The sequence below is a fragment of the Paramisgurnus dabryanus genome, chromosome 11 (assembly GCF_030506205.2).
Source record: "Paramisgurnus dabryanus chromosome 11, PD_genome_1.1, whole genome shotgun sequence".
NCBI classification, from domain to species: Eukaryota; Metazoa; Chordata; class Actinopteri; order Cypriniformes; family Cobitidae; genus Paramisgurnus; species Paramisgurnus dabryanus.
Genome location: NC_133347.1, coordinates 28231314 through 28244921, shown reverse-complemented (window position 1 = coordinate 28244921; position 13608 = coordinate 28231314). Strand labels below are relative to the sequence as shown.

At 36.4% G+C, this 13608-nt stretch overlaps 1 protein-coding gene across 1 annotated transcript in view; it reads right to left on the bottom strand.

Moving 5' to 3' along the window:
* Positions 1–3794: 3794 nt before the first annotated feature.
* The window catches only part of disp3 (dispatched RND transporter family member 3), a 78673-nt gene continuing 68859 nt past the window's right edge, over positions 3795–13608 (bottom strand). The window contains exons 15-21 of the mRNA XM_065247684.1: positions 9102–9274; positions 8675–8801; positions 8459–8604; positions 8173–8332; positions 7851–7964; positions 6325–6497; positions 3795–5004 (exon numbers count right to left, since the gene is read on the bottom strand). Coding sequence (XP_065103756.1) covers positions 4660–5004; positions 6325–6497; positions 7851–7964; positions 8173–8332; positions 8459–8604; positions 8675–8801; positions 9102–9274 — 1238 coding nt within the window. The 3' untranslated portion in view covers positions 3795–4659. The remainder of the gene's footprint in view (positions 5005–6324; positions 6498–7850; positions 7965–8172; positions 8333–8458; positions 8605–8674; positions 8802–9101; positions 9275–13608) is intronic.

The following is a 13608-nucleotide window of genomic DNA, read 5'->3' as shown; positions in this document are numbered from 1 at the left end:
ACTTGGTTATACCGGGTGACCTGAACATGCGAATAGACTGCTTCCATTGCAGTTTTGCCAAGTACACCCCATCCAAATTGCCTGAAAATCAGCTTAAAAACTTTTTTGCGATATAAGTGAGTTTTGTGAAAGGTATGCGTTTCCATTGGCTGTATTTTCAATAAGCAATGTCATTTTGCGCAATTTGAAGGGTAATGAAAAAGCAGCAAGTGTTAGCTACAGATCTTTGAAGTCTTTCCTGGCGTCCAAACCTCTCGTCACAGCAGTGATCCATGTTCGCCGTCTACCCTCGTAGAAAACAAATGTTTTATTTGTATTTGTTCCAGAGGTCACTTTAGTCAGTAGACAGACCACAGACCAGACTAACTGTGGGCCAGATGCGTTACCGCAGAAACGTGTGTGCGTCTGATGAAACCGTCTATATCAGTAATGATAGTTAGTGACTTTAAGAAATATGTGAGAAATTGGAATTTATGCTAGAAGCAAGAACAAAAAAACTAGGCTAAATTATGTAGTTTCTAATGCTTTTAAACGTTTATTTGTAAATATGAATGTGTGGAGATCTTTGCAGTGGATTTATCCTACTGGAAAAAATCCCTAAAACAAGGATAACCTGGTTGGCCGGTTTCAGCTGGTGGAGCAGGCTGGTTTTAGAGGGGTTTTCATGACCAAGCAGGTCTTGGCTGATCAGGCTGAAAGACCAGTGGCCAGTTGCATAAAATGGCCACTAAGTTAAGACAGCGCCTTAAGAACTAGTTTGACAAACTAGAAATTAGTTGGGACTAAATATTTGTTCGGCTTCAAATTATACCAATCTACATTTCCTTATAACTGACTTATGACTGAAAGTTATGACCAGATTAAAGAAAAAATGTGATGACTAACTTTGTAAGACTAGTCTAAGCAGGTTATGCAACCAGCCACAGATGAAACATCTGCTAAAACCAGCTTGGGTAAGTTGTTTGGCTGGTCTTAGCTGGTTTAAGATACACTACATTACTATATTCATACCAAGACATTTTGCACAATTTCATGCTCCCAACTTTGTGGGAACAGTTTAGGGATGGCCCCTTCCTGTTCCAACATCCAAGATCCATAAAGATGTGGATGACCGAGTTTGGTGTGGAGGAACTTGACTGCACAGAGTCCTGACCTCAACCCAATATAACATCTTTGGAATGAATTACTGTAGAGCGGAGACTTCGAGACCTTCTCATTCAACATCAGTGTCTGACCTTACAAATGTGCTTTTAGAAGAATGGTCAAAAATTCCTATAAACACACTCCTAAACCTTCTAGAAAGTCTTCAAAGAAGAGTTGAATATGTTATAGCTACAAAGGGTGGGCCAACTTCATATTAAACCCTATGGATTAAGGATGGCATGTCATTCAGGTTCATGTGCATATAAAGTCCCAAAACTTTTGGCAATATAGTGTAGAAGTATCTGGTTTAAGCCTTGTCCTCCCAGCCTGGTCAAGGTTGTTGGGCAGCTGGTTTTAGCTGGTGAGTTAGCTGGTCTTCCAGCCTGACCAGCTAAAAAAAGTGGCCAAAACCCATCTACAATCAGCCTGCTACTGTACAGCAGCTAAAACCAGCCAACCAACTTAGGCTGGCTTTAGCTATTTTTAGCAGGGATAGTCATAAAACTTTCCTAAATTTTATTTGAAGGGTAAATATCTGATTCTTTTCCTAATGGTTTTGAGGTCTGAACTGAAATCTATACAGATCAAGAGGGTGGAGTTCGGTTTCCCAGCACATCTTGATGACCGTGTGGATTTTCTAATGAAGCGTATATCAGCATTGCATTTGCCATATAACACATGATCAATTATGAATGGTCGCCGCAGTGCATTATTAATGCCTATCTACCGTTTCCAGCATTAAAAATTTAACAGAATTGATGGGAGAAGCTAAATAAAGTCAAGTAAGTGTTTGACTAAGTATAAAGTTGGTAGGATCTCTTACAGATGAACGTGCACATTACACAATCTAGTGGACACCAAGATAAAGATAAGTCTAAATGTATTTGATCAACGATGATCTTTCTATTAAATCATAAAGAGTCATTTTACCTCAAACGTTAATTCTTTTGTTGTAATTTGTCAAATCTCCTAGTGGGAAAAATAGATATTAAGGTTTTTTATAGAGAAATTTAATCATGTATTTAAAATGATTCAGATTTGCATTTTGACATCATCTTTACATTCCCTCACATTGTCCATGTTTCTCGTATTTTGAAGTAATGGTATAAATGCATGAACATTTTATTATAAAGAGCTGTTATTATAGCTTACAGTTTTGTTATTCATTTAATGCTATAACTATTTATTATTTGATAGGTATATATATTAATAACCCTTTTCAATGAAGGTGAACGCTCGCTTTAAATTTCTTAATGTAGAGGTTATTCAGAAAACATTGGAGTGCTATAACAAGGACAGCGAGTATCTGTGTGGTTAAATGTGGATTGATGCTGAAGTGGTTTAATATTTCCAGACTGCTGGTTGAAGGACCAAAGCAATCGAAGGTCAGCTGTGTTCATTGCTGCTTTGCGTCTGTGTGTGTGTATTATATAAGATAAATGGCAACAATCAGAACAGATAAAAATCACACTGGATTAAGAAGGTCTGTTCGGCATGCAAAACAAAGTAAACAGTCGTTTCCCTGCATGGGAGCTTTTAACAAACCAGATTTGAAGGACAACAATACTTAGCTGAACTCAAAAGTTTCTTTCACAAGAACCTTAAAAACAAGACACCATGACATTTACAGTGACTTTAAAGTTTCATACAAAAGTCAATACCTTAAGGTTTCACAGAAAAAAAACTTGCACATGGTCCACTCTGAAATACAGTAACATTGGTACTGTAATCTCTGTAAACTAATCAGGTTTGGTTGGTTTTTTACATACTGTACATTATATATATATATAAGGGATGCTAAACAATTAATCGCGATTAATCGTTAGCAGAATAAAAGTTTTTGTTTACATCACATATGTGTGTAAACTGTGTATAATAAATATGTATATATATAAATATGAACACATTCATGTATAATTTTAAGAAAAAAAAATGTATATATTAAGTATTTATATTTATATATGATATAAATTATACATAAATATACAAATGTATATACACATGTAAACATTTCTAAAACATATACATGCATGTGTGTACATTTATTTATACAAATTTATTATACACAGTTCACACACATATATGATGTAAACAACAACTTTTATTCTGCTAACGATTAATCGCGATTAATTGTTTAGCATCCCTTCTCTTTAAATATCATGAGTTTGTCGATCCTGGTATGATGTGGTACATTTGTGACCCTGCCTGTGAAAAAACCCTGCTGAAGTTAAGGTTTTTACATAAAATCAGTTTACATAATGTAAACAACATTTTGTGCCAATATAACCTTGATATCTTTAATATTGACTGAGTAAGGTAACTTCAGACATTGAAATCAATGTGAAATCAAACTTGAGACTTAAGCCAGACAGGGTCACATACAGTATGGCAACATGTAATGCGTCTTTTAATACTGTACACTTCAAAGGGAAACATAGAAAGAAACCAATATGTTGTTTTAAAGCTACATTGCAATTAGATTTTCTCATTTCCTGGGGTCACCCGTAAAGCTAAGACACAAGGCGAAGCATTTCTACATTTTGATTGGTTAGTCACATAATGCTTATAAAGCAGCTTTGACTAACAGACAAAGAGGACTCAGAATTTTATTTCAAGACCGGTCAAGACCACAACTGATGGCATATCACGAAATTATTAATTATTAAATAATTATTATAACTTACTGATTTTTACGGTGCTTAACCGGAACTTATTCTTTTTGTATTTTATCAACTTCTCTCAACCTTCAACGTCCAGGGGTCTCATTTATAAAATCCTGCATAGAAACCATCCTACATTTGATCTTACAATCATTTATCAAAAATGCGCACGTGTGATTCATAAACTGAACTTATGCAAAGAAAACGCGGAAAATAGGGGCTCTTTAAAGTCTATTTTGTAGATGGTGGCAATTATCCCAGAAGAAGAATAAATTCCACAGTCTATCTTGGACATTATTACAATTATCTGTTTGAAAGTGTTAATAAGAAATGTTTTGAGAATTTCCACCATAGCAATTTGTTTATGGGAGAAATCACAAAATAAAAAAAATAATATAAGAGAAGATCTATTAGAACATAATGAGTACAGTAGAGTTTAAATCTAGTCTTGTTTCTTTTCCCATGCTTCTGGTTTTCCCCATGTAGGAATTCACAGAATTCAGATTTATACAGATCACACTTCATGTCCCCTTGGAATCACTTTAGTTCATGAATAAAAAACTAAGAAGAACTACCTTACATGATACTCAAACTGATGACAAATTGCTACCTTTATACTGACAGTTTAATGCAATATTTACATACTGGATTTCCTCATTTCTGTACTGACAGTGTGCCACATTTACATACTTAATTTCATATTGTTTCCAAAGTACAGTGAATCCTAAAACAAGTGTCTGTTCTTTGTACTCGTATATCAACGTATAACAAATAAATCACTGATGTGCATTCCTCAGTCCATCTAAAGTTTGTCTGAAACCAGGAAAACACGAATTTGTATTAGTTGATACCACCGTTATATCAGTCTGCCAGGAGCAAACTGTGATCCAGTCCACCACAAGAGACCACCGCAGGCACCCACTATGAGGACAACCACAGCGGATTTAAGCACGGCCCGAGGGGTTCGAGTGAAGTCGGGTGGTCCCATTGTCGCCAGTAGAGCGGTAGTCACCGTCAGCGTGAACACGATGGAGATGCCAGTGTTGATGGCCACGATCTGACCGAACTTTGCAAAAGGCACGATGACACAGAAAAAGAGTGGAATGGTCGAAATCACTGTGGTTACAGCACTAGACACTATTGCGACCCCAACGTGATTCGCTGCTTCAATGGTCCGTAGCTGCCGTTTGATGGACGACCCCTGCACGGTAAAGAAGATGAAAACTTCTTATTAATGTGCAATATAACCAGGGATGGGTCAAGTTTGAGAAAAAAAATGGGAGGATCAGATTTGTTATCTATATAATAGTGATGTGTTTTTACATGAGTGTACTTTAAATGGGTCAACCATGGAAACCCGACTAAGACAACACTTGGTTAATGCATTATTCAGGTGTTGCTAATCAATATAAACATAAATATTGTACTTCACATTGTAACACATTATGAAAATCAAAATCGACTGTAACCACAATTACAATACTTTGCAGTACTTCCTTAAATGTGATTACAGAGTATAAGTAAGCGATTGTAGTCGGAGCCGATGGTGTAGTGGGCAGCGCTCCGACATATGGTGCAAACGCACTTCCGGCGACTCAAGTTCGAATCCCGGCTCGAGGTCCTTTGCCGATCCCATACCCCTCTCTCCACCCTCTACTTTCCTGTCGTCTCTAAAATCTACTGTCTATCAATAAAGGCAAAATGGCCCAAAAAATAAAAAATAAAACAAAGTAAGCGATTGTGTACAGCCAGCTACATAATAAATCCAGACAGGGGATCTTAATCCACTTTCTAAGGCCAAGACATATTTAAAAATGTTTTAAATGCTTCAAAGAAAGTTGCATTTAGTTAAAATCACAAATATGTTATTAATGATGCATATTTATGCATATTGGATTTATTTGTAAGTATTAAACTGCACCTGCAAAGTGCAAACTTTATAATGTACTGTATGTGCCCAGAGCTATTTATTGCATTTATAATAAAGTTTCTACCTACATTGTATTTATAATGCACAACATTTAAAATCCATTATGCATACAAGATGAAGTTTAGGTCTTTTTTAAATTCTTTACAGAACTTTTATGAGGCTTAACTTTATGACTTAGATGTTATTTCTGAAGGAATGATATAAATGACTTCCCTGCAGCGCCCTGGGGTTCAGTGCTGTGCACAAGGGCACAAAAATAACAGGAAATACCAATGGCTTAACAGTCCTGTCCCTATCTGGGATCCAAACTGAAGTAGTTCATGTCTTATTTCTACTATCCAACAACCAGTAACAATGTACCAATCAGGAATGTAATGAAAATATTCAATAATGCACTAGAGTCTTCAATAATCTTTTCAATTTATGTATACATTGTTTACACTTCTGATTTACTATGAATGTACAGTATGTATTGTTTACAGTGGTTTCTTAAAATGCATGTTAAGCTGTGTAAGAGGAAGCATTTCAACACTACAGCATCTCGATAGACTCATTAATCTCATTTATTAAGTGGGGAAATGGTAATCATACCGAACTATGATCCAGTCCTGAGGCCACAGTGTCTCCAGCCAGTAGATAACCTTCCACTAGATGTAAGCAGTAGTCCACTGAAGAACCCACCAATATAGAGAGTGAGATGGCTTCTACTGCACCCATCTCCCAGCCAAGCCAGTACATCACCGCCACCACCAGGCAAACCATACCTGCCATTATATACATTATACAAAGACTTTAACTATGTTCATATACAGTATACATCAAAATGATGCTGGATTATTTTTATTCCGCATTGGGTGAACCTAGTCATTGGGGTTAAATTAATTCAAAATAGCTTATACACAGTATTTGACCCAACAATGGGTTAAAGAAACCCAACATACAATAGGTTAAATTACAAATTAGTAGTCTCTTTTTGACCCAATGCAAAATAATTTTGCTGTTTTTTTAAGTGTAGTTACCAAAAATAATGACAATGTGTGACTTTTTAACAGAAAGCAAACTCATTTTTGTCTCATTTCAAAGCCACACAATGCCAAGTTTCGTAGCCCGAGAGAGGCTCACGGCTTTACCAACAGTAATACACACTTATGTCATGTACTCTATGTACATAGCTTTATAATCACATTTTAGCTGTTTTGCAAAATTGCATGAATGTTTAGGGCTCTTAAAAACTGACAGGGAATGCATTAGGTTACACAAACTCATGCCATTGAATCAGGAGGTGATGTTAAATTTAAGGATCATTGCACCATTTTTGAAATCTATTTCCTTGTTTAGTTCGGCCCATAGAAGCGGGGTGATTTTCCAAGTCTCCTTTCATTTTGAATCATTTGTGGATTCGTTCAGTCTGAGTAATCACTTGTACTGATGATATTTCCCTGTTGAAAGCAAGTTCAATTACCTTTATGTTTGGCATGTATTACCATATAAATGAGATTGGGCGATGGTTTTTCATAACAAAGGCGATGGCTTTCACAACCAGTACGTAAACCTTGAGTCAATTAAATGGACCAATAGGACAGAAACAGGTTGATGGGCCGTTTCTAGCCATTTTGACGCCCTAGGCGAAAACCCTGTTGGCACCCCCTTCAAACAAGATCATACAATTTGACATGCAATACAAAAAGCCTTCAAAAATACTTCACCTGCAGCCTGGTAAGTAAATAAATGCTTTGCTTTAAACAAATGCATCTGTTTTTAAATGTTTTTTTTAAATGCTAACTCTTGGATTTACTGTATATGATGACTCTGTACCTGTGGATATGGTGAGATGAGAAGGATTTTTAAGTAATGCTTAAAAAAAAACTGATGCTGTCCAAGGGCTGAAACATGCCGAAAAGCAAGTTTTTGTAGTTTTCACTCGAACTACAGGACAGTTGGAAACTTTTTAGTGCGGTTTTGGCCGATAGAGGGCTGCGAATGTGAAAGTGCCGTTCACGCTGTTTCAAGTGGATGAACGACTGAAACTTTTTTGGAAACGTTATTTTAAGGTAAAAAATGCTACATGCATGTTTCATGCTGCAAAACAGTTTAACAAAACAAGTTTGCAAACTTACCCAGAATGCTCAGCAGGATGGGCAGCAAGAGAAGTGGATGAGCAGTAAAGAGGGCCACTGATGCTATGCAAATAGCAAGAGACAGCAGCAGACTGTAGAGGGCGCTCTCCACACCTAGTGACATACAACAGAAAAGGATTTTCTCATTGTTTAATGTATTATAAATAGAGAATCTGAACGCAGTCTTGCTCTTCTTGTCACATCTCGAGACTCAGTGGTTACCAGATACTCATAATAATGTCTGCGCTTTACACCCATCACACTTAAATTGATCGTTTATTTAGGCATAGCCATTTTGCTCTAGCTATTTCTGTTCCCTTGCCTATGATTTCCATGAAGATCTGTTTCCAGTGCTGACAGGTTTGAAACCCTCGCCTCAAGGAAGATGAAGCCGGGATTGATGCAAGCTGTTTATGCAGAAAGCTCTCCCATTGGAGGAAATCAGAGTGTGTCTGAAACGAAGACTTTCCTTTGTAGGTGGTCTAAATGGCAGAAACAATGAGAGACAGTTTGTTTAGGACTTGGAATGCTAAATAAAGTCAGATTCATTTTGATCTATTTATTTATTATTTGATGATTTTATTCATGAAATGAGGTTATGAACTCACTGATTCAAAAGCCATAGATATCCAGTGCACTCTACCGCCCTGCATGCCCACTGCACCATGGGATAGCTGACCGGGCAAGAGGTTGGGCTCAGGAAGAGAGTGACATTCAGGATGAAGCAAGGGCAGGATTGATGTGAGACTGTTACCTGCAGGAGATAAAAGCACGGAAACCATTAAAGTGAGCATTTCTGAAGATCTTGTGGATGAATCTCTCACCTGATGGTAAACACTGAGCTCCACCAGGTTTTACCAGCTTGGTATTGGCACTGATGGCTTTGCACAGCTTGCACAAGTGTCCGATTTCATTAAAGAGATCAAAGTCTGGATCATACATCACATTGCCCTTTGAGAAAGAGGAAAGTCTATTATCAGAAATATTAATAATTCATCTTCACCATCACCTTCAGCTTTAATGAAAATCAATAAACATACAGTGGAACTCTGAAAGTCTTGGAAATTTTTATTGATTTTTTCTTTAAACTTGAAAGAAAATATCTGAAATAAATTATAATTATAAAAAATATGAGAACCAAGGAGTTGGGTTGTGCACTGTGCTTTACAGTGAGTTTACAGTAACCATTATAACTAAAAATTTAGTATTTGTATTTCTGTACCCAGTAACAATAGTTAAATTTTATCTCACCAGATCTCCAATAACGTGATTGTCTGAGCCTTGAGTACGGTTGACCCCCAGTATACCGAAAACCACAAACACCATGGCTCCAGTGTCCACTAGAGGGCGCACTGCTGGTTTCCCACAACCACCTCCACTGCAAGGGTTAAAACCAAACGTCCTGGAGACCTTAACCTGAGTGACTGATGAGATACAGTAGGTAAGATGCATTTCAAACACTCGTGAAAGACAAGAACCGCTGACAAATGTCAGACAAGGAAACATCTGCCAAATAAGAATGTACAAGAAACATGCTCAAGGGTATTTTCAAATTAACATACAGGTGGCAGCGTGATGGCCATCTGACAGATTTTACTGTTGCTTCCACTGTAAACAAACAGTTTTTTCTGATTATTGCTGTGACTACTGAATTTGTGGCCCTCTCTCTCTCTCTGAAATCCAGGCTAAAGTCTGATAATTAAATTTGGTTTCATTTCACTCACTGATTTCAACCTTTGTTATGATCATAGTCAATATTAAAAAGATATCAAGGTTATATTTTCACAGAATGTTTTTTACATTACGTAGGATGATTTTACAGACTGATATCATGGAAAGTTGTGTTATAGTCACATAAAATGGCACAAAATTCAGCTTTATTGTCTTTAAAGGATAATTCCGGTATTTAACACTTTGAGTCTCATTTCTGGTTTGTTTTGGATGAACTACAGTGATGGACACTGAAATTTTGACAATGGGTCGTGTCTTGACTTTTTGACTGGTTTAGAAGCGTCTCTTGACTGCTTCAGAATGGAAGTCAATGACCATGCACAAACATGTCATTAAAACAACACTTAACGTTCATTTTCAAAACTGTGCTACTCACTGAGTGGTTCGTGGTGTTCGTTGATGATTAAAAACAAATATATTGGCGCAATGTATGATTTCAATCCGTGTTATTTGCTATAGTGGAACTATTTTTTTAGATACATCACAACCGCGTATATACTTCCGCTCTATATGAGTCTGATGCGTTAGCACACTCCCGACCACTTGATGGCGACAACCACTTTGCCATACAAGTACGCTCGGTGTCTAGCGTATAGACAGTCACAATCGAGCTCAACTTCAAACCTAAAGCTGGTCACTGAGCCATCAAATATGGGAAAAATTTCTTCTGAGAGAAACCGAGCGAAAAAAACTACAACCACATGTAAACAGACCATTTTCTGTTTCCCGGCGGCGAAGTGATATATCAGCGAGCAATGAGTCTTCCAAGAGAAGTCAATGGAATTTTACAAAATGCCAAATAAAACACGACAGAAACTGTATTTCGCTACACAACTTGCTTTTAATCATCAACAAACAACACAAACCACTCGGTGAGTAGCACAGTTTTGAAAATGAACGTTAAATGTTGTTTAAATGACATGTTTGTGCATGGTCATTGACTTCCATTCTGAAGCAGTCAAGAGACGCTTCTAAACAAGTCAAAAAGTCAAGACACGACCCATTGTCAAAATTTCTGTGTCCATCACTGTAGTTCATCCAAAACAAACCAGAAATGAGACTCAAAGTGTTAAATACCGGAATTATCCTTTAATGTCTTTTTCTATAAATAGTTTTTCGTGTTTGTGGCACGACTTTCTTTTTTATTGTTTTCTCATTGTTTTTCCTATTTTCTTACTATTGTCGCTTTGGGTTAGAATCACTTTCTGTTACATTTTTAGACACCCAAACCCCAACTCTAACACCAACTCCAGGTGAGAATAGTTTTAAAAGCGAAAAAAAAACATGTAGGAACCAATACATAATTACATCCTAACCCAAACCCAAGTGACAATGATTTAAAAATAGGGGAAAAAATTAGAAAACAATATATAAAATTACACAGGAAAAAAGTCGGACACGAAAAACTATTTAAAGAAATTCATGCTGAGTGACACGGAAAAGACATTCGTGCTTAAAGCAAAGAAAAAGCTGAATATCGTGCCATGAACACGAATAAATGAATACAATTTTGTGTGACTTTAAAACACGACTTTCAGTGAGATCATGTTGTGATTTTATATCAAACATTAAATCACTACCTGGGTCACATTTTGTCATTAACTACCCTCAATCTATTCCAAACCTGTATTACTTGCTTTCTACTGCAAAACGCTATAAGGAATGAGCCTAAATTATGTCAAGTCACCTTTACTTATATAGCGCTTTATATAATATAGACAATATGTGGTGTTCCTCAAGGGTCCGTTCTTGGTCCTATACTCTTTACATTATACTACTTCCATTACGTTCGGTTTTCAGAAAACGTGAAATTTCTTTTCATTGTTTTGCAAATGATACACAGCTTTACCTGCCTTTAAAGAGAAAAGATTCATATTCTGTTAAACCTCTGCTTGAGTGTCTTGAGAATGTTAAAACTTGGATGGCGTTAAATTTGTTATCATTCAATGGGGGGAAAACTGAGGTTATCCTATTTAGTCCCGGCGGTGCTTGTGAGTCACCAGATTTAGATCTGGGTGTTATAGGTTTATATGTTAAGCCTTCTTTAAATAACTTGGGTGTTATATTAGACAGTGACTTTAAACTGAACAAACAGATTAATCTAGTAGTTAAGTCTAGTTTTTTCCAGTTGAGACAACTATCCAAAGTGAAGCCTTTCCTTCCGTTTAGTGACTTTGAGAGAGTTATTCATGCTTTTATCTCTACACGTCTTGACTACTGTAATGGCCTCTTTGTGGGCATTAATCAAACTTATCTATCACGTTTACAGATGATACAGAATGCTGCTGCTCGCCTCTTGACTGGTACTCGTAAGCGTGACCATATTACACCTATTCTTGCATCTTTACATTGTCTTCCCATACACTTCAGAATTGATATTAAGATCTTGGTGTTAGTTTTTAAAGCATTACATGGGTTAGCACCTCGTTACCCCTCAGATTTATTAAAGCCTCCACTAAGAGTCTCTTAGGTCAGCTGACCACACCCTCCTGAGTGTCTTCAGATCAAGGAAAAAAGTGGGGGGGATCGAGCTTTTGCGGGGGCCAAAACTGTAAAACAGTCTTCCACTAAATTTAAGACAGGTCCAAACTATTGCCCTTTTAAAATCCAATCTCAAAACTTATTTTTATAGTCTTGCTTTTAATTCAGTTATTTTTATGTTTCTTGTGTTTTATGAGGACTGTGCTGTTATTCTCTTATTGAATTTAATGTTGTTGTGTGTTTCTTTTTTTAATTGTAGGTTTTTATTTCTTATTTTTAAATGATTATTTTACATTATTTTTTATTTTTAAGTTATTTGATTTTGTCTGTACAGCACTTTGTAAGACACTTGCTGTTTTTTTTTTAAAGTGCTATATAAATAAACGTTGATTTGATTTGATATAACAGCTTCACAGTAATACACAGGAAAGTAACCAGAAAGTGCTTTTGTAATGCGAATTACACAATAAAAGCACAACAGAGTGCATAATTTAGTCAACCAGTTCTGAATGAGTTTGATCAAATTTTACATTTTAAGTATTTTCCAAACATAAACACAGGGTATGTTCTCAAACTGAAGGCTGCATCCTTCGGAGGTCGCATTTTTGTAGGCTGCATACGTCATATAGGACTGTCTTATTTTAGAATATTAACAATTATAAAGTTGACTATTATACTAAGTTAATCATAAATTATTGTAATATGCGTATATCTTGTGAATGTAATGTTTGATGATGTCTTGATGACCCTTTGGAGGATGCAGCTTTGTTTGAGAAACAGCCACATCGACCTTTCTGAAACCTAAAATTTCAGAGGACACCTATTATGCGAATTTTTACAAGATGTAATATAAGTCTCAGGTGTGCCTAGAATGTGTCTGTAAAGTTTTAACTCAAAATACCCGATAGATCATTTATTATAGAATGTCCAAAAAGACCCTATTTGGATGGGAGCAAAAAAGTTTTTGTGTCTGTACCTTTAAATGCAAATGAGCTACAGCTCCTCACTTCCTAACCAAAACAGACAGTATAAAATAGATCATGTGAATACAGTCTGAGACAATAGTACTTCACTATTGAGATATGGCGGACAGTGTACAACTCTCTGGGGCAGAAACTATGGTAATGAAGGACTGTCAGTCAGTGTCTGTGGGTGGGGCTTTATCAGTGTGACATCACATTATCAAGAGAATTGAAACAGCATTTCTAATGAGACTGCTTCAGTTTAATGGGGATTGACAATTTTTCATTGTGGTTTGGCATTGTTCAAATACAACATACATTTATGTCCAAAAACATTGTTTGTAAAAAGTGGATTTTGCATAATAGGTGCCCTTTAAAGGTGCAGTGTGTAATTTTTAGAAGGATCTCTTGACAGAAATGCAAAATAATATACAAAACTATATTATCAGGGGTGTATAAAGACCTTTTTATAATGAACCGTTATGTTTTTATTACATTAGAATGAGACGTTTTTATCTACATACACAGAGGGTCCCCTTACGTGGAGGTCGCCATTTTGTGCTGCCATGTTTCTACAGAAACCT